The 19631-nt window shown below is 60.4% G+C and overlaps 1 protein-coding gene and 1 pseudogene across 3 annotated transcripts; both read right to left on the reverse strand.

Annotated features, from left to right (window-relative positions):
* Positions 1-205: 205 nt before the first annotated feature.
* Positions 206-3901, reverse strand: LOC147414311 (somatomedin-B and thrombospondin type-1 domain-containing protein-like; annotated as a pseudogene). Its single transcript, XR_015183926.1, has 6 exons — positions 3694-3901; positions 2706-2888; positions 2504-2594; positions 1665-1838; positions 1104-1224; positions 206-1010 (listed from the first exon to the last, which is right to left on the reverse strand). The product of XR_015183926.1 is annotated as a somatomedin-B and thrombospondin type-1 domain-containing protein-like (transcript).
* Positions 3902-4038: 137 nt separating this feature from the next.
* SLC25A1 (solute carrier family 25 member 1) lies at positions 4039-19276 on the reverse strand. 2 transcript variants are annotated; one of them, XM_086474051.1, is made up of 9 exons: positions 19186-19276; positions 8198-8305; positions 7940-8039; positions 7579-7717; positions 7010-7094; positions 6742-6846; positions 6211-6326; positions 5802-5875; positions 4039-5681 (listed from the first exon to the last, which is right to left on the reverse strand). In XM_086474051.1, exons 1-9 carry the CDS (start codon positions 19274-19276, stop codon positions 5567-5569), a joined length of 933 nt encoding a protein of 310 aa, XP_086330177.1. In that variant the 3' UTR covers positions 4039-5566. The 2 variants fall into 2 exon arrangements, with proteins under 2 accessions (XP_086330177.1, XP_086330178.1); XM_086474052.1 differs by lacking the exons at positions 7940-8039; positions 19186-19276 and having other exon boundaries at positions 8198-8224.
* Between the last annotated feature and the right edge of the window lie 355 nt (positions 19277-19631).

Raw genomic sequence — 19631 nt, forward strand, 5'->3', positions numbered from 1 at the left:
GACACCAGTGCAGCATCGCCTCGGCCCATGCTTGTGTTTGCACCCACGGCATCCCTGCCCCCGGGTCTGCTGGGAGGACGCACACCGCAGCCCTTGCACCCGCTTGTGCTGCTCAACTCCCAGCACCTTATTTTTTTTTTAACCAACGTTTTAGCTCATGGGGGACCTGGACTTTTATCCCAAATAAAGAGGCCAAAAACATCCCCAGGGTTGAAGCCTTTTAATTTCCCTGAGGGCTCGGAGCTCCCCGGGCAGCTCAGCCACGGCAGCGTGGGGCTTGGGCACGGCTGGTCGCTGCAGATGGCCACGTCTGAACAAAGGTGATCTCTGCAGGACGAGCACCCGGAGCTTTGGTAGGGGTGGGGGCGACATCACCCAGGGGGCGGTTTGGGGGTGCAGGCAGGTGCTGAGGCTGCCGGTACAGCATCTCGGCTGTGGGTACCACTGGCTAAGGCTGGACTGGGGACCACACCGGTGAGGTCAAATCAGGCCAGGCGAGGAGTGGGGAAGGGCACCAGCACAGCCCAGTGTCGCCCAGCCCAGCCCCACTCCCTCCAGTGGGGGCTGCCGAGCCCTGTGGCCAGACCTGGACACCCACCTGCAGCATGGCCCACACGCAGACTTTGGGGGCCTACATTTCATTTCTGCCGCAAACCACAGCACGCAGCCCAGCCGCCCTTCAGGGCTCGCCCAGCAGCTTACTGCAGTCAGGCCAGCCCAAACACACAGCGGAAGGATGCTGTCTCCATCCTCATGTTGCTCGCCCCTGGCAGCTCGTTGCACAGCGTGATGTCACAGCTGAGCATGACATCATTGTGTTGTCCTCCCAGGTCACCGCTGCATCATCTTCTCACCCAGATTTAACATCAACGTGATGTTTCTCCACCATTAATCACCATACTTTAGCAATTTCCTTATTTTTAGCCTTTATAAACAGGTTTTCTTCCCTTTCTTCAACAAAATACTTAATGGAAAACACAGGGAGTCAGCTCCAAGGGTGAGCAGCAAGCCTGCAGAAGGGTGAAATTATAAAAGACACCACATTTTTATTTCAATCCCCACCTCCCCAGCAAGGAGCAATGGCATGAGGAGGCTCAGCTCACCTTCCCAGGGGGATGCGACACAAAGATGAGAGCTGGCAGGGGGCAAACACAACCCTCCTGCAGCCCCTCCTGCACCCACGAGCCCTAGCACCCCACCACAGAGGCAGCCACCCAAAATGTCCTAGAAGGTAAAGCTGGTGAGAGCTGGGGCATGCCATGAATAATTAAATATAATTTTTAAAATTCTAGAGAGTTGTACATATATAACATATATATAGTAATACATATTGGCAGTTGGACTAGATGATCATTGTAGGTCCCTTCCAACTGAAATACTCTATTCTATTTAAATGTATTTAATTTTATCTTATATATTATTGATTTATCTTATAATATTATGGTATATTATAATAATATCCTATAATATTATGGCATATTATGATGTTACAATATTATGGCATATTATTAGTTTTATATATAAATACATTATATTTATAATTAAGACTATAAAAGGAAGATGCCTTAGGGGCACAGTGAGATGCTCCTCCATGGAAGGGGGGACATCCCTTAGGGTGCGCTGTGCCCCCGAAGGAGTGTCCCCTGCCCCAAATTGCCACCTACCTGGCTCCTTGCAGCCCGTGTCCGGTGCAATGGGGATGGTGGTGGGACGTGTCCCCCTGGCACTCGATGCACACCCGCTTGTCCCGGTGCAGCCGGCGGCTCCAGGCCTGCCCATGGCAGGGGGGCCCTACCTGCATCAGGTGGAAACAGCCGCAGTAGCTGGGGAGGGGGGAGCTGGGGAGGGGGGAGCTGGGGAAAATGGGGGAAAGAGGGGGAAAATGGGGGGAAAGGCAGGGAAGACGGTGGTTGGAGTGTAGGGCAGAGGTTGTGGTGTCTTCTTGATAGATGGGGGGGTTAAAGGGGCTGTGGGTTTTGGGATGCAAAGGGGCCATGGTTGGGAAGGTGGAAGGGTAATGACTCTGGGGGAGTGCAAAGGGGCCACAGCTCTAGGAGGGGGTGCAAAGGGGCAATGGCTTTGTATGGGGGTGCAAAGGGGCCGTGATTTAGAGGAGGGAAGGATAATGGCTCTTGGGCAGGGTGCAAAGGGGCCATGGGTCGAGGGGGGGCAAAGGGGCCATGGTTTGAGGGGTGGGAAGGGTAATGGCTCTAGGGAGTTGCAAAAGGGCCATAGCTCTACGACAGGGGTGCAAAGGGGCCAGTTTTGTAGCGGGGTGCAAAGGGTGTGAAGGGTATTGGCTCTAGGGAGGTGCAAACAGGTCATGGGTCTAGGAAGGGGTGCAAAGGGGCCATGATGTGTACGGGCGAGAAGGGTAACGGCTGGGGAGGTGCAAAGAGGCCTTGGGTCTGGCAACCAAAGGGGCCATGGCTACAGGGGTGTGTGTAGGGGAGTCACAGCTTTGGGGAGCAGAGGTGCAGAGAGGCCCCAGCCCCACACCTACCCGGACGGCTCCTCTGGCAGCAACAGCCCAGCTCTCCGCCAGGGATCCCTGAAGTCCCGGCTGAAGGAATCGGGTGGTATCTTGGCCACTTCTGGCAGAAGAGCAGCCAGGGTGGGGACATGGATGGTTAAAGACACCCTGCAATGGGCAGAAGGGACGGCCAACAGGAGGGAGGTGGGCACCCCGGTGGGACCCGCATTACCTTTGGCCGTCCCGCAGGTCGGGTGCTCCCCCAGGCAGCCGCGCCGCTGCTTGAGGTCAGGACACGGCTCCCCTCCGTGCCGAGGCGGGATGGTGACCTGGCGGCTGCGGGCCCTGCTGCCGACCCCGCACGGGGAGCTGCACCCACTCCACGGCCCCCAGGGCCCCACCGCGCAGCCCACCGCTGCCGGTGGGCCAGGGGAGCGGGTGGGATGGAGGAGAGAGAAGGGAGAGCTTCAACGGCGTGAAAGACGGATGGAGGAGAGCAGGGAAGATGCAGCACAAGGGAGAGGGAGAGCAGAGGAAGGAAAAGGGCCAGGGTGACCCCAGCAGCCCCTCTCCCTCCACCCCCGGGCAGGGGCTGCCCTGCCAGCTCAGTGGCATTGTGCACCGCTTCCGCAGGCCTTTATCCCCCCACTGCCGCGGCTCTGCATCGCGCTGAGCTGGGACCCCGCTAATCTCCCCGGAGATTATAGAGGGCTGACCGCTGCAATTGTCCAGGGGGCCGCGGCCGGCGCCCGCCGGGGTTTGGGTCCCCAGGGTGGGCTGGCTCTGCACCCCCCAGGCTCACACTCCCTGTTTGTCACCCCCAGCACAGGCTCCAGTTCCCATGTCCCTGTGCAAGGCACCACCCGCAACAGTGGCAGGGGTGACGCCAGGGCTCACCCTGCTCCGGTCCCCCACCAACAAGTCAAGATTTGCAATAACAGCGCTACCATCAGCTGCAGACCAGCGGCCACCCCTGCAGGCTCTCACATTGCACTGGGAGCAGCCAGACACTCAGCATGGAAAAAAGCAGAAAATAGGGATATTGCTCCAAATCCAGCCCAGCCGGCATGCCCAGGCGCATCGCATTACCGGCTCAAAGGATGGGGCTAACAAATAGCAAACACCTGCCGCCAAAAGCAGAGCCCAGTCAGGCTTCCCCAGCCCCGGGGCTCCCTGCCTGGCACGGGATCCAGCCAGCGCCACCCCATCCCGACACTCACCGGCGCGGCGGCACGTGGCACGGTAGTCCTCACAGCAGTCGCCCGTCCTCTCGCAGTACGAGTCGCAGTAGCAGCGAGCCCGGCGGGCGCCTGGGGCCCAGCAGGCATTGTTCCTGCCCGGGCAGCACCGGTGCCGGCAGCTGCCTGTGGCACCCACCAGGTAGCCAGCGGCCAGCAGCCAGCCCCCACAGAGCAGCAGGCCCCGCATGGCACTGGGACCCTGCGAGACCCCGAGGGACGGCTTTCCCCCCTGCCGACGAACGCGCCAGGCGAGGAGCGAGGGCTGTGGCGCTGGGAGCCCCGGCCGCACCGCCCCTGCGCTGGGCGGGGGGACAAAGCCCGTTCCCTTCTGCTCCACCGCCCCTCGCTGTCCTGGCTCTTCACTCCATGGCTGGGGCGAGGACTTAATAAAATTAACCAGGACGGTTAATAAAACACTGTGCGTGGGTTTTATGGCAACCCTAGAACCGGGCAGGAGCATCTGTGAAAGGGCACTACTGGGTCGGAGCCAATGCTCCTCCGGGAGCACCAGCTCAACATGATGGGGAACCCCGTCCCCAGCCCACACCCGCACCACAGGAGCCGCTCGGTGCCCACTCAGCACAGCCTGGATGCCAACGCAGCTGCTAAAGCCAGACTGATTTTATTCAAATTGCAAATGTAAAACAGAATAATAATAAAAAAAAAAAAAACAACCCAACCCTCACTGGCTTCAGAGCAGAAAGCCACAGGTAAACTGCACCCAGGTTTTCCTTCTTTTTCACGCTCCTGTGTTAAGGCTGTGTTCGTCACTGGCGACAGGAGGGAGGTGGGACAGGTCGAGCCCTGGCTCCTGCACCCCCCCTCCAGATCCTTTGGGAGAAGTTTGGCACAAAACCATTGGGGCCAAGCCCAGCATGGGGCAGGGCCGGGCTCCGACCCCACAGCTACAGGTGTTAGCTCTGTGTGAAGCTCTGAAAGCTACGGGATTACCTATGGGGCCGCAGAGAGGCGGCGGGAGGGCAGATTTGGGGAATGTGGCAGAAGAAGGGGTTTGGACCCCGGCCGAGGGGTCAAGTCTGCGGCACAGGGCTGCACCTCCTCACCCTGGCTCACACACGTGTCTCAGCTGTAAACAGCAAGTGATGGGGGCACCCAGCTGACCCCAATCCCAGTCCTGCAGTGAGGAGAACCAAAGGCCTGGCTGTACATGCAATTTTTGGCAGCACCTCCTCAGCAGAACTCCCCCCCAGGGGGTCTCAGTGCTGGCACAAAGGAGGAGGGAGCTTGGGGCTGCTGCACTGGTGGGTCACAGCCCTCCTGTCCCAGGAGGGTGCAGGGCTGGTGGGCACCCCCAGAGTTGCTATGAGATCCCATGCAGCGCTCCCAGCCACAGTGACAGCCCCAAGAGCCTCTGCCAGCTGCGACGCCCGGTGCACAGCTTGGCCGTTGCACCCACACAGCTCTGGGGAGCTCTCAGCACCCCCAAAAAGAGCTGGCCCCCAGGCAGCCGGCAGCTCCTGGCTGCCAGGGGGCCCTGGGGGCACAGGTCCACCGTCCCAGGGGACACCTCACCCTAGATAACCAGCGCTCGCAGGTGATGCAGGACCAGGGGGAAGTGTCACCAGGAGACTGGGGCAGGCATAACTGAGATGCTGGGGGTCTGGATGCTGGGATGATGCTCCCTCCCTGCTCCTTTTAGCATATAACTAATAATTTAATTTGCTCCAGAGCCTGTTCCTAAACATAAAGGTGGCCGGGTTTGGGGGGAGGGCATGTGCGTGGGCAGACTTGGCCCCGGGCAGTGCCAGCAGGCAGCTGCGGGCTTGGTCACGGCTCTCCAGCTGCAGCCCCACAGGGCGAGGGAGGTGGGGGCCGCCCGGGCCCGACCCCTTCAGTCCGTTTTCCACACCTTGTTGAGGAACTTGACCACCTCATCGTAGATGACGAAGACAATGGCCACATCGAGGCAGACACGGCCCAGGCGAGGCACTGTGCCCTTGTAAAACCTGCCGGGGATAGAGGGGGCCGTGGGGCTGGGTGCCCTTGCAGCCCCCTCCCTGCCCATCCTCACCCCACCCCATCTGCCCGCCATGCCACCCCTTGCCCGTCCCCACCGCAGGGCTTACGCCAGGGGCCCTTCGTATTTCATGATCTGGTAGGCACAGTCCCAGGTGCTCTTGTACTTGTGCGCTTCCAGCCCCTGCAGGATGGGAAAAGCAGGGTCAGGAGGCTGGAGCCAGGGGTGCATCCGGCAGATTTCGTGGGGGAGGCAAAGAGCTGGGGGTGTGCCAGGAGGAACCGATGCCCCTTTGCTGCTACGGGCCACCAAACCCAGCAGGGACGTCCCCAGCTCTGTGCAAACACTTCTCAGCATCCCCACGGCCCGGCTGCGAGGTGGCAGCATCCCCAGGCATCTCCCAAACCTCGCCAGCACTGGGCACTTGCCCCAGGGGCTGCACAAAACAGCTCCCAAACAGCGGGTGACCCCAGCCCGCTGCCGGCAGAGTGGTTCTGCACCACACCCCAGTGCTGTACCTGCATCCTGGTCTTCACCACGTCCAAGGGGGTGTTGCCAAAGACGCTCGCAGCTCCGGCAAGGGCTCCGAACACCCCCGTGACGAAGGGGTTGATGACTTTGTTGGGATCATCCCCTGAGAAGGAGGAGAAGTTGAGGGCAGAGCAGTGGTGTGGGGATGAAGCACAGCACCCTTCGAGGGAGCCCGCAAGAAAGGTCTCAGGTCTGGCTCTCATGGTGAGGGCTGGTGCCATGCTGAGTGGGGGGCCCAGGGCATTTGGAGTGGACTGTCCAGCAGCACCAGCCCCACAGAACCCACGCAGCACTGAGGGGCTCAGTGTGGGAGCAGCGGTGACACTCTAGCACTGGGACCCTTCAACCCCGCAAGCTGGGCCCCTCCCCCGCCCTGGCTTTCATCTTGCTCCATCATGAGAGGCTGAACCACAAGAAGAAGAGGATGTGCTGGTGGAAAGCCCAAGCCCAGCTCCCGAGGATGGGCTTGGGGAGGGGCGGCGCAGCTGGGGTGCCCTTGGGGGACAGGGTCACTGTACCTTTGTACCAGTTCTTGAGAGAGGTCATGACAAAGAAGCGTATGGCTTGGTTTGATCCTTGCTTGAGGACAGTTGCAGTTAAGCCCTGGTAGGTCCCCTTCAGTCCTGCAGCAAGAGAGGGTGTTGGAGGGGAGTACCAGCCTCATCCAGGCAGAGAAAAACCTCCCCAGGCTGCTGACCCCAGTCTGTACTGATCCCCCACCTCCCGCCCCATCCCTGCAGTGTGGCAGTACCCAGGAGGTCAGGGTGCCACCTCCCCAGGACTCACCCTGTTCCCGAACAATCTCCCGGACACCGTGGAAGAAGCCGCGGTATTTGGGCTTGGGGGAGCACTGGTCATGGATAAACTTCACCTGTGGGGAGACGATGCACTCGTCCTGGCTGAGGCAAGGCGAGATGCGATGGCCCCAAAGGGCTGCCGGCCACCTCTCGCCTTGCTCCAGGGATGGTCCCAAGATCAGAGCCAACCCATATGGCCAGGCAACGCCAGGTGAGACCACAGAGGAAGCCTGCACCCACAGCCAGCAGTTCATTTCGCAGAGGAAAACCTGGGAAACTGCCTCAGCAAGCAACTGCATGGGTTTTACAGTACTAAAGTGAGTGACGGGATGGCTCCTGGGTGGTAAGCCCTCCCTGAAGCGGGGAAGGGGCCATGGCCACCAGATGGGACCTCTCCATGGGGCTTTCCAGCATCAGCTCCTCCCCTACAAAACCATCCCAAGTAAACCCACATGGTCCTCAGCTCCCTGAAAGCTGAGCATCCCTGGCTCTTGCCCCCTCCCAACCTGACCTGGAGAGGGGCGCCAGGGTGGGGGGATGCTGGCAGCTGCTTCCCACCTTTATGGTCTCCATGGGGCAGACCACCACCACGGCCTCAGCCACACCAGCACCCAGCCCGCAGATGAGACCCCGCGTGCTGTCCAGCCGCCCCTTCTCGTCTCTCATCTGGTTGCTGAGGAACTCGAACATCCCGAACCTGCAAAGGAGCCACTGTGCCAACTCCCGGGCGTGTGGACAGGGGGCTGCATCCCCCTGCTCTAAGTGTGTCTCCGGGAGCAGCCATGCACCCTGCAAGAGGACCCTCCCTGTCTGGGAAAGCACATGGTTTCGGCAAAGTGTCGCTGGGGAAACCAAGGGCAAACCCACCCCCTCATTTCCTGCTGCCCAGGGTTCCCCCCCAAGTCACCCCACGCCCTACCTGACGGCGGCCTTGGGGATGGAGCCGTACACCAGCGAGCTGAGCCCCCGGTACAGCCCCCGGATGCCATGGTCACGGACAGTCTGCTTCACGCAGTCCCCTGTGGCAGAGGACAGCGGCGCCGCCATCACCCACCATGCTGAGGGCCACTGTGCCACCCCCACCAAACCCTGCTCACCCCCCCAGCTCCAGCCACGCTCGCTGGGAGCCTCCGAATCTGGCCAGTGGGTTGGGGCAGGACGCTGGGTGTGCACTCACCAATGCCCTTGTAGCGGGGAGGGTTTGCCTTCTCATCCAGCTGCAGCTGCGTCTTCACGTACTCGGTAGGGAATGTGATGCAGATCTCGATCCCTCCGGCCAGGCCCCCTGGACGGGAGAGGAAGCGACGCTGGGGCCGGGAGCAGCACCATGACTGTCCAGCACCACGTGGCTGCTGCCGGCTCCACGACGGCTGAGCCCGAGACCTCTGACAGACAGGTCTGGGCTGGGCTGGGATGCGCTGCCCCTGTCCTCACCAAACCCCTGGGGACTTCACACGGCAGCAGGGCCCTGTGCCAACCAGGCACCCTGCACAGGCATCACCGCCTGGCCATGGCAAGAGCTGGGAAGGGGATCGGCCAAACGGCTGGAAAAAACGGGCAAAAAACTGCACCCCTGGCTGCTGTTTCAGCACTGTTTCCCCTTCAAAGGCATCTCTCCCCCTCGGGAGCACCGCACCCCGCAGGTGAGCTGCCAGCACGGGGATTTATAAACCCGACAGAGCCCAACGGCGCTGCACCCGGCCCAGGGCCACTCACTCAGCGCCGCCAGGAGCCCGTTTGCAGAGCCGGCTGTGCCAGCATGGAAGCGCAATTATCACCAAGCCCATCTGGCTGCCCCGGGCTCATGTGGCAGCAGCTGCTGGGCACCGATTACACCAGCTGAAGCCTTTCCCACTGCAGCCCGGGGACACGCCAGCATCCTGGCAGCGGGTGACACCAGCTCCCGGTGGCTGGGCTCCCCTTGGCTCTCCTGAAGCACCTGCAGTCAGCCCGGCCACGAGCTGCCTCGGGGCAGCAGAGCCGACCCCGGCCGGGCTGGAGGTCCCCGGGGGCCGGGCTCAGCCCCGGCTAACCGCCACAGCCGCACGGCTCGCTCCCCTGCGCCAAAGCGCGGCCGGGTCCTGCCGAGCGGCAGCAGCTCTTTGTGCCAGTGCAAGGAGGAAGCTGAGGCCACGCTGGGCTCCCCCAGGCCTCGCAGGGGCAAACCTGGCTGCAGCCCGGGACAGGGCACAAGCCTGCACTGGGGCAAAGCCCCCAGCCGGTAGCCTCACCAGGACTGGGCGCTGTAGCATGCAACGCTGGGGAGCCCCAGGACGCTGCCACGGGGGTTCAACACCCACCAGAGCAGCCCCCAAGGGCCTCCTGACTCCTTGCTCAGGGAGGGCAACTCAGGCCCCAGCCCACACAACGTGGCGTGGCGTGGGGTCAGGTCGGCTGCCAGCTCCCAGTCTCTCATACCACCGCCTCTCTGCCCCTCCATGCCCTCGGCGTGACTCAGCAGCGCTGTGGCTCCCGCCTCAGCCACCCCTGGCACGCAGCCTCCTCGGCACAGCCCCGCCACGGCCCAGGGGGGAACGTGCTGCTGTCGCTGGGTGCCGCGGTGGGTTACCCTGCTCTGCGGTGGGTTACCCTGCTCTGCGGCCAAGCGCAGGCCCGGTGCCACGCGGCAGAGCACAGCTCTGCTTATCAACACCCTCCAACGTACCCTGCGAGGGGACACTGATAGGGGACACTGCAGCCCATGGGACAGGGAGCTGGGCCACAGCTGCTCCCCTCGACAGCAGCAGGTGGCCCCAGCTCCTCAGACACGGGGAGTTTCTCACATAGGATTATTTCTTCTGTATGGCCTCCAAAGATACAAGAGACACCCTTAATCTCTGCCAGAGCTCCCTCCTGCAGAGTGCCACCGGCGACACTGCTCACCCAGCGCAGGGATGTCCCGGCAGGCAGGCTGGCATCCCCTGGGGCACCGCTGCCTTCTCTCAGCCACGTCCTTCTGGAGGGAAAGGAAAGCAGCCTCGCTGCACTCCCTCCAGCAGCCAGGCAGCACCCACCTTAAAATGGCCTTATCCTATTTTGTTCCCACAGGCACAAGCAGCAGTGGGCTGCGCTCGTCCTCCCTGCGGCAGCCAAGAAGCCATGCCAGGACTCAGCACAGCCAGGATGACAGGAAAGCCCAGCCCCATGCTCCAAGACTATCCCCCACCTCCCACAGGCATGGCGGGGATGGGGACACCACAGCACGGAGTGCCAGTCCCCCATGTCCAGGGCAGGACTTGCCGGACCAGCCTGGCAGCATCCCGGCCCCGTGGGGCACTGGGGTCGGGGCGCGAGGCCAGCCCGGCTCTGCCGCAGCAGACAAAGGCCCCTTGTTTCCCTCTGTTCCCAGGAGGGGCTGGAGCTGCTCAGCCTGGGCCAGGCAGGCGCCTCCTGGGAGGTGGCGACGGGCAATCATGGCCAGCCTTTACGCCTCCATGGCACCTTGTGCTTTGGTAGCGTGGGAGGAAGCTGTGGCAGCCACAGCAAGGCTGGATCACGCCACTGCTCTCCCCCAGGGCACCACGGGAGGACAGCCACCAATCCCCACGGCCCCCAGAGCTCTCCTACTGCCCCCTCAAGCCTCTCCTATCCTTGGCACGTCCATCAGAGGTGGCAGACACTGCCGGTCTGATGGCACAGGGGCTTACCAAGCACTGTAATTTTTGCTGCAGAGCCAAACAGCTCCTGTGGAAACAGCCGGTGGGTCCCCGGTGAGCAACGTGATGAGGAGCAGCGTCCTCCAGCTGGGTGCAATGGTCCCCGAAAAGCTGAGCACCAGCTGGCACTTCTCCACACCGCTACGCACCACTGTGCCACCAGCCTTGCTGTCACCCCAGCCACACAAATGCTCCAGGTGCTGCCAAGGCCACTTTCCTCCCTCCTACACTGCAGACCTGAAGTGCTGGACATTTTAAGAGCTGTAAATGTTTGCTCCCTCTCAGTCCCCCCAGCACCAGCTGCTGCCCCAGCACCTCCAGGAGCCAGACAGCATGGAAACACCCAAGACAAGCACCAGTGTAGAAGCAAACAGCACCTTGACTCACGGCAGCCGCACCAAACGGCACAGGGAGGGAAACTGCACCTCCTGCAACCTGCCTGCAGCCTCGGCAGCCACCGGGATTAAGAGCATTTGTCCGTGCAGGGGAGGCAGAGAGGCTCTGCCCGGGATCCCATGGGCAACGCTGCATCCACAGGAGCCTGCGAAGTGCCCCGGCAAAGGCACAGCATGTCGCTCCTGGGAACCGGCAGCCTCTGGCACACTGGGTCCAGCCAGGTCGAGGAAGGAGGAACAGTGCACCCATGCCGGCTCCCCACAGCAAACCAGGAAGCTGGATGCAAAAGGTGTCCCCATCCCAGAGTGGCTGTCTCCCTGGCACCTTGCAGCACACACACATCACCCCATCTGTGGCAGGGGGACACCACAGGAATTGCGCAGAGTGGCAGGGGCACAGCTGGATGCTGGCACCCCGACTGCCTCCATCACCGCTTACGGGGACAGATGAGGGGAGCGGCTGCACAGCCAGGACAGACTCCCGACACCCCGCAGGCTGCTGCGCACAGGCGAGTTACAGGGCAGGCAAACAGGTCTGTTCAGGGAAACGGACCCAGAGGAGGATCTTCTCCCTGGCCCTGCTCGGGGACATGTGCTGTCTGCACTGCCAGGTCCCCTCCCTGCTGCCTGATTTTGCTCTGGCCCCAGATGCCATGGGAAGGTGCATGGAGCAGGGACTACAGACACACTCCGTGACTTGGGGCAATTTTATCCTGTTCTCCTCCACCTGCAGAGACAGGGCGGCACAAACCACCCGCCCTGCAGCCCCTTCCCTCCCTGGAAGCGAGACCCATGAGAAGTCCCACTCTGCTGTCGAGCATCCTCTCCCCACTTCACTTTACACCAGCACAAACCTTATTTAATGCAAATAAATCACCCCACTACCCACAACCAGCAGTTCCTTCCAACACTCCTCCCTCGTCAGTGCTGCGAGGGCTTTGCAACCTGTTTACCCGGACTTTAACCAGCAGCTTCAGTTCTTGCAACACTGCAGAGTCAGCAGGAATAGCCGTCCGTGAGCGCTCAGGAGGTGAAAGAGCAAGCAGGGCAGCCCAGATGCTGAGCCAAGGCTCTCAGCTATTAGCTGGATGCAGAGGAGAGAGGATGTCCTTCAGGGAAGGTCGCTCAGCCTGGCCCCAGAGAAGGTGCCTCCGGCGGGGGGATCCCCCTCCCGACACCAGGAATGGCTCTCTGCCTGCAGCCAGCCTGCAAGCACCCTGGCTGCCAGCAATCCTGACCCTGCAGGCCCATCCGGGAAAGGAGAGAAGGGAAAAATACCTGTTTATCAGCCACTCAGCATGGTTTTCCCAGAAAAAGTGTAGCTCTCCTTTGCAAAGGGGCCAGAAGTTATTTGGGGAAATGGCCACAGCCTTCGGGCAGGAAGAAGAGGGGTTTGGGGGAGAGCAGGAGGGCGCTGCCCCTGTGATGCTTGCACAGCACGTGACAGCATTGGCACACACAGTTTCAGCTAACGACCTCAAACCCCATTACTGAGCAACTTCTGGGGACACCCCCTGGCCAGCCCATCCAGGGACCCCAGCTCCAGCACCCAGGACAGGGTGGGTACTGAGGGCAGAAGGATGCAGCCACAACATGGAAGACGAACAGAGGCCCAGGGGCTGACACAAACCAAGGCTGCACAGCTGGGGCTTGGCAGTGCCACCCCCTGCAAACCCCTACCCGGAGTCAAGTGCCCCAGCGAGCACCCACTGCCCTGACTGGGAGTCACAGAGCAGCAGGAGGTGGCACTGGCCCTCCGCCACTCCTGCAAGCAACTGCCTGCAAAAGCATCCTGCTCCTGCGGACAGAGCAGCAGGTCTCTGTGCAGTTCTGATGAGAAGTGAGCACCTGGAGAGCAATTTCAGCCTCTCAATTTTAAGGGTAATTTCACATGCAGATACACAAGCACCTGATTTCCATACAAAAAGCTCCTTCTAACTTCAGATTCGCAGGATCCTTTCAGGCCAGAGGAAATTATTCCTAAGGGCCTGGAAGCAAAGCAGCAGAGCTCGCCCAGGAACCATGCCTGAAGCTTGCCCCTTCTGTCTGCAGAGAGGCTCAGGGTGGTGGGAAGGCACAAACAAGCTGCCAGCTCCCCTCCAGAGCACCACCAAAAGCTGACCCCCACGTTCCCCCCTCTTCAGAGGGCACCCAGCCCATTTGCAGAAGATGCAGGTGTAGGGCACGAGCTGAGCACCTGGGACTCGTGACATGGACCACAGGCTGCAGGCACAGCAGGCAACCCTGCCTGCCTCCTGGGTGCTGTGCTTACGGTTCCTACCCTCACGAGGGGACTTAGTGCCCTTCCCCATTAGCAAAGGTAGCTTTCAGAGCTGGGGAGATAAACAAAAAACAAAAAACAAAAAATAGAAAGAATCAAAGACCAGCAGGGTGCTACAAATCAGGGAGGCAGAAATACCCACTGCCAGCTCATGACAGTTCTCTGCGGTCCAGGCGCTGCCCCATCAGCAGCACAGAGCTCTCTGCCTGCTCCCTGCCGCTGAGGGATCGACCCCCTCTTGGCAGCCATCCATGCTGCTCTTGAGCCATCCCATTAACACAGCCCAGTTAAATGCAGTGGTGGAGAAACCCTACCACGCCAGCAGTGGTGAAACGGGTTTAACGGGCTCCACCCTCGCCGCACCGTCCCACCACGGGCCATCTTGTGAAATGGGCTCAGGAGCAGGCAGGCGCCTCACTGGGGACGGTGCTCTCCTGGAGAGCTGGCTTTCAGCAGGGCTGGCACCGTTGTCCTCACCTGGGTGCCTCCTCCTGCCACACACAGCCCCTCGCCACCCATCCGCAGCCCCATCCTTGGGGAAAACCACCACAGGGGCTGCTCCACGGGGAAAGGTCTTATATGGTGCTGAGATTGAGGGGGGACACACACTGCTTCCTCAAAATCAGACTGCCAGATTATCCACGTTTTGGTTAGAAGGGAAAAAATGTGTCCTGCAACAGGTCAGCCCATCTCGGAGGGCATTCATCCCCTGCGCTGGGGCTAGGGCCCTTGGACGGTCTCCTATCTGATAGGGGCAAGGCCAGCGCAGGGCACGGGGGCTCAGCATGTCCATCGGTAAATACACATGTGGCTGCTTTCGTCACAGGAGTGCGCTACGGCCCGGCTGGCAAAAGCCTGATCTCCCCACCGGGGATACACAGAACAACAAACACGCAATGCACCTCTCTGTACCCCGTGCCATCGGGTGGGTAAACAGCCCCGTGCAAACAGCGCTGCAGATAATGCTGTGGATGGGATGGAGTAATTTGTCCCTAATCTTACCGGAACCGTCCTGTTTCAACAGGCTGTCCTTTCACAACCTGCTCATTCATCACCTCTTTGCATTTACTTCTCCATGAGCCAACATCGCAATAAATCATTATTACATTCTAAACTTCTTGGCTACAGGTATGACGGCAGAAGCCATTTCCCTTTGCTCACAGTCACAGCACCATCTGTGATGATGCACTTTCGCTGCTGACTCCACCCCTGGGGACTGCCAAATCCCCTGTCCCTGCTCAATTCACCTTCGCCCCACTGCCCTGCACACCCGAGGCCTCTGCTCCATCACTGTGAGCTGGCTCCTGGCCAACCCACCACACCGCTTCAGATACCTACTTTTTAAGTATCCAAAAACCTTTCTAAAGACAGGCAACAGGGAGCTGACATCAGAGGCCAGGGCTGCTGGACGCCTGCCCCAGCACAGTCCCATAGCTGGATGAAAGAGCCACTGCCGGGACTGAGGCTTCCCCAGGTTCAGGCTCTGGTCCCCTGGCCACCAGCACAGGGGAATGACTGCTGTACCAGGCACCATAGCATAGGGAGAGAGAAGAGATGACCAAAAAAAAAAAAAAAAAAGTCAACCCCTGCTGTCAGGAGGTGACCTGAGACCTCAGGGAACAAGCACAGGGTCACCACTGCCCAGGCAGGAGCAGGGAGGCTGCATTGGTATGCATCGCACAAGGCTGTCGGAGATGAGGGATGCTGCAACATCCCTGAGCTGTCAGCTCACGGTGCTCATCGCTTCTGGGAAGACGGATGTCTCCTTCCGATCACCTACATCAACCCAGAGAAAATGGTTGCCTGCAGAATGTCAAGCAGAGCATCAGGCATGTGAAAAATCTCAGAAACTCACATTTCAAAGCCCAGGGTTGATCCCAGTTCACACAGAATTCATTCAGATCGAAGAAGCTGGGCACCCCAATGTGGCTTCCCAGTCCTGGGGCTGACAGCCTCCTCCCACCAGAAGCCTTGGGGCTGCTCTAGGTTTCTGCAGCAGCTGCGATCCATGAGGGCTCACAGGCAGGCAAGGATGCACCCAAGGCCAGCGTGCTTCTTTTGCCCCACTCCCCAAAGAAACAACAGCCAGAGCAGGGAAACCACAGCCAGGAGGGATGCACCAAGGGCCAGCAGACCTGGCAAGGCTGGTTCCCTCCACACTCACCAATCCTCCCCCACAGCTGAGTTCAGTCCACCACCCAGCATGGAGAGGGGAACAACCCCTAAGCTGCTGTGGGCACCAGGCATCCATCTAAAAGCCAGGGAGTGTGCTGGACCACTGCCATTCCCAGCAGCACAACCTCCTTCCCACCCTCCCAGGAGGGCAATGGCCCTGGAAGCCCAGGTGGACTTGGGACTTTTGGGAAAGGAGTCCTACTCTGCAAGAAGCAAGTCTCAGTTTCCACACGCAGCCCTTGACTCCTCCATAGGTATAGCATTTCCTAAGAAAGATTGTATCAAGGGATTAACAAAGAAGAGGAAACTGAAGCTCTAATTACTGTTTTGTTCCTCATGTGATCCTGGGCTCCCTGCTACACACGTGCTTCACACCCTACCCTGCAGGCCCTTCTCCTTCTCCCTGCAGAGTCCTTTTCCCCCCTGCCCGTGCTCCTCCTGAGACCTTGGCGCACGTCACTGCTATTTCCCAGCGGTACTCAATGTTTGTAGCAAACACCAGAGCAGCAGCCACGACCACTGCAAGCTCTTTCCAAATCAAGCACCACATCGGACAGCATCCAGGCATCCTACCTCCCTGACCAGGCAGGATTAGGTGTAGGCAGGAACAGCAACTGTGCACCAGCCCCCGGGTGAGCAGAGGTCCCGTGCGAAGAGCAAAGCAGCTGGGAGCTTCTCCGTAGGAGGGAGCAGACCCCAAGCTTCAAAGCTGGCTCAAAACGAAGAGTGTATTTAACTCTGGGCAGGGCAGGCAAAGCCTTTCATCAAACGGCCGCTGCTAACCAGGCGCGAAGTTCTCGGGAGGAGGACAGGGGTGCGGGGGTTTGCCTGCAAAACAGCAAGGACCATTTGTGCTGGGCTCCAAATAGTCCACCACAGCCTGGTTCGAGCTGACCTAACAGCACTGCAGTGCCCAAAAACCCAGCAAAGAGTTCTCCAGGGAAACACAAGGGCGACTGCCGCCTCCAGCTCTGCAGCCAGTGCTCCTGCCTCACCGCTTGCTGCCTTTATTTTGAGCTCCCCACTCGCCCACCACAGCGTGGCCCCATGCTGGGAGCGGCACAGTGGACCAGCAGCACCCAGACCTGCAGGAGGCTGAAGGGTTTGTTTGGAACAGGCTGTGGTGGTCACAGCAAGGTGAAGTGCTGCGTTGGCACACAACAACTGCTTGGATCAACAAAAGCCCATTAGCAAATTAATTTTTAACTTTGCATTTGTCTGTTATGACAACTAAAAGAGAAGAGCTCTTGGCAGCCAGAGCTTCACTTGTGTCTCTTCAGAAGAACCAGCCCCAGCCTGCTCAGTGTGAGGGAGCTGTGCCTCCCTGGCAGAGGATCTCCATTACACACAGGGTCTGGCAGGGGTATGCACCCAGGGGGGGATGACGGCTGCTTATTTAACTCCACCAGTACAAGGCAGATGAAGCACAGCACAGTAGGAATGGTCTATCTTGAACACCTTCAGCTCTCCAGAAGGTTGAGCTTTGGAGCTCATCGACGCACCCCTGTTGTGCAGACAGATTTCAGATGAGAAACCCCGAAAGTATCAGCAAACTCCCTAAAGCCAGCAGAGACAGCCACAAATGGCAATGCATCCCCCCCCAAAAGGGCTGGAGGGCCGAGCAGACCGGGATGCAGGGAGTTAACAGGAGCTTTCTCCGATCTATGCTGTTCTCTAATACAATTAGATGCCACAGAGGCCTGGCTGGACTTCTGCCCATTAACCAATTACACTGATTTGCTGCATGTGAGGAGAAGACTAGCATCTCAATAGGGTCCTTCTTCTACCTCTGCAGCCTCACTTGGATGCAGAAGGGCTCCTCCAAGCAGGGGCATGGGCAGCTTTCTGCTACATCACCCAATCCGACACCTGACAAAGGCCACAAGAACCATGCTCCTTCCTTTATACCGGAACAGCTTCCAGGCACACCCACGGCAACTTTCTGAAGAAGGAAGAGCAGGGCAAGGCTGCTGCAGCCTCTTTCAGAGCACATCAATAAGCCATCCACAGCTGACGATCCTCAATTATGAACCTACATGAGGACTATGAAAGTCTCCTGTGCACGGGCCCAGGCACACCACACACAGGCAGTGAGTTAGGAAAGGCTGGGAAGGCTGGATGGGGAGCAAACAGCCTGTCTTTCCCATCCTAAGCTTGGATAAAATCCCATTTAAAAAAACTCTCTAAATAAAAGGCCCGCACTAACACTGTGCTTTGAGGCAGTAGCAGCACAGGTCTAGAGCTCCCTTAGGAGCAGAGAGCTCTGCAGGAGCCCAGCCCCACTGAAGGTCTCATGTGAACAAGAAGGCACCCTCTTGTTTGGCCGCAGCTACCTCCTCCTCACGCCCCAGCCCTTTGGCCGGGCAAGCCCAGGTGACGGCACAGACCCTTCCAGGCGATGTGACCGGGGAGGCCTCGTCACCCTTCGCACACCCCAGCACTCGCAGCCATTTCCCGCGGAGCTGCCGTCCCTGGGAAGAGGCTGACTACCCAGGCAGGAGCCAGCGCTGGCGGGCAGAGCAGGAGGAGCAGGGGCTTGGCTGCCAGCACCCAGCCGGCGTGGGCAGAGTCTTGCTCCTCTCCCGGGTCCCTGGTGCAGGAGGCTGGAGCTCTGCCTTTGGAGGGGAGCAGAGAGTTGGACAGACGAACAAAGGCACAACCGTAGGAGGAGGAATTGGCTGGAAAACACAAAAGCTCTAAACATGCCAATCATGTGGAGACCACGATGGCTCTTTTCAAAGGAAAGACACTAATCTCCACTCTGGGAATTGTCCTGCGAGTGGCAGCAGAAACCAGGGAGCTAATGAACGGCTACAAAGGAGTTTAACAAGCCTTTGACTGCCTTGGACTCCATTCAGCTCAAAGCTCAAACCAGCTACCAGCAGAAGGAAGGGCATTAACTCTGCAGTTACTGCTGTGCTTGGAGCCTGTTTAGATCCCACGGAAATGGTCAGAACTGGACGGGAAAACAAGTCCTGATCCACAGGGACTGATGCCGAGACAAAGGAGGGACCAAGAAGCCGTAAGAGGAGCTGTTATCAAGGCAGTGTGCAAGAGACTGCTGGAGCAGGAGCGATGCGAGTGCTGCTGCTTCAGCCTTCTCCCTTGACATCTTCGGGGATGCACAAGGAGGTCTCCTGCTAGTGCCTCGGAAGTTCAGCTCCCTCCTTCCAACACAAAAACCTGCCCCGCCAGACAACGCACTGCCGCCCGCCCCGTGTTTGCCGTAGCGGGAGCACGTACCCCTCCCCAGCAAGGCCACAGGTTGCAGGAACAGCCTCACAGCGACGCTGCGACCCCCGCCAGGCGCAGCGGGAGCCCGGAGAGCTGCCGCCCAACCTCGGGATGCATCTGCCGGAGCTCTTTGGCTGCTGCTGCCAAAGGGGAAACCCGGGCCGCCTCCCTGGGGCTGAGGGCTGCCAGGGCGCAGCAGGAGAGAGACGTTTCACGGACCGGCTCGGCGGGAGGAGCCCCGAGCCGGACGGGCAGCGGGCGATGCCGGCGGCAGGGATGCAGCACCGGCGGGGAACGCGCTGCCTCCGCCGGGACGGCCCCAGCCCAGCACGGATGCCCACGCTGGCAGCGGCGGCCGGGCGACCGCACCCGGGGGAAGGGGGCAGCTCGGCGGGCGGGGCGGGGCGGGGCGGGGGGCACTTACCTGCCAGGATGGCCTTGCCGGGGTGGGTGAGCTTGGCCTTACCGGCGGGGGCGGCGGCGGCCAGGCGGCGGGGCGCGGCGGGGGCGGGCATGGCCGCGCTGCGCCGCGGCTCCTGCGCTGCCCGGCGGCGGCGGCAGCGGCGGCCAGGTCCGTATTTCAGGGCCGCGCCCGCGGAGGGGCGGCCCCGGCGGCGTCACATCCTCACGCCGCGGGGCGGGGCGCGGCGGGGGGGGAGCGTAGTGTGGCCCGGCCCGGCCCGCGGGGAAGGGCCTGCTGCGGGGGCAGAGCGGGAAGGAGGCGCCGGCGGGCGGGGAGGCTCGGCTTGGGCTTCGCTGGTGCGAAAATGGCGATTTCTGACCCAGAAATCTGGGGAGAAATCCCTCCGCGTGGGTACGAGGAAGATGTCAGCCCCGCCAGGCACGGCCTGAGTCACGGGGCTGGGCTGA

Source organism: Leptosomus discolor, chromosome 16 (genome assembly GCF_034619465.1).
Source record: "Leptosomus discolor isolate bLepDis1 chromosome 16, bLepDis1.hap2, whole genome shotgun sequence".
NCBI lineage: Eukaryota > Metazoa > Chordata > Aves > Leptosomiformes > Leptosomidae > Leptosomus > Leptosomus discolor.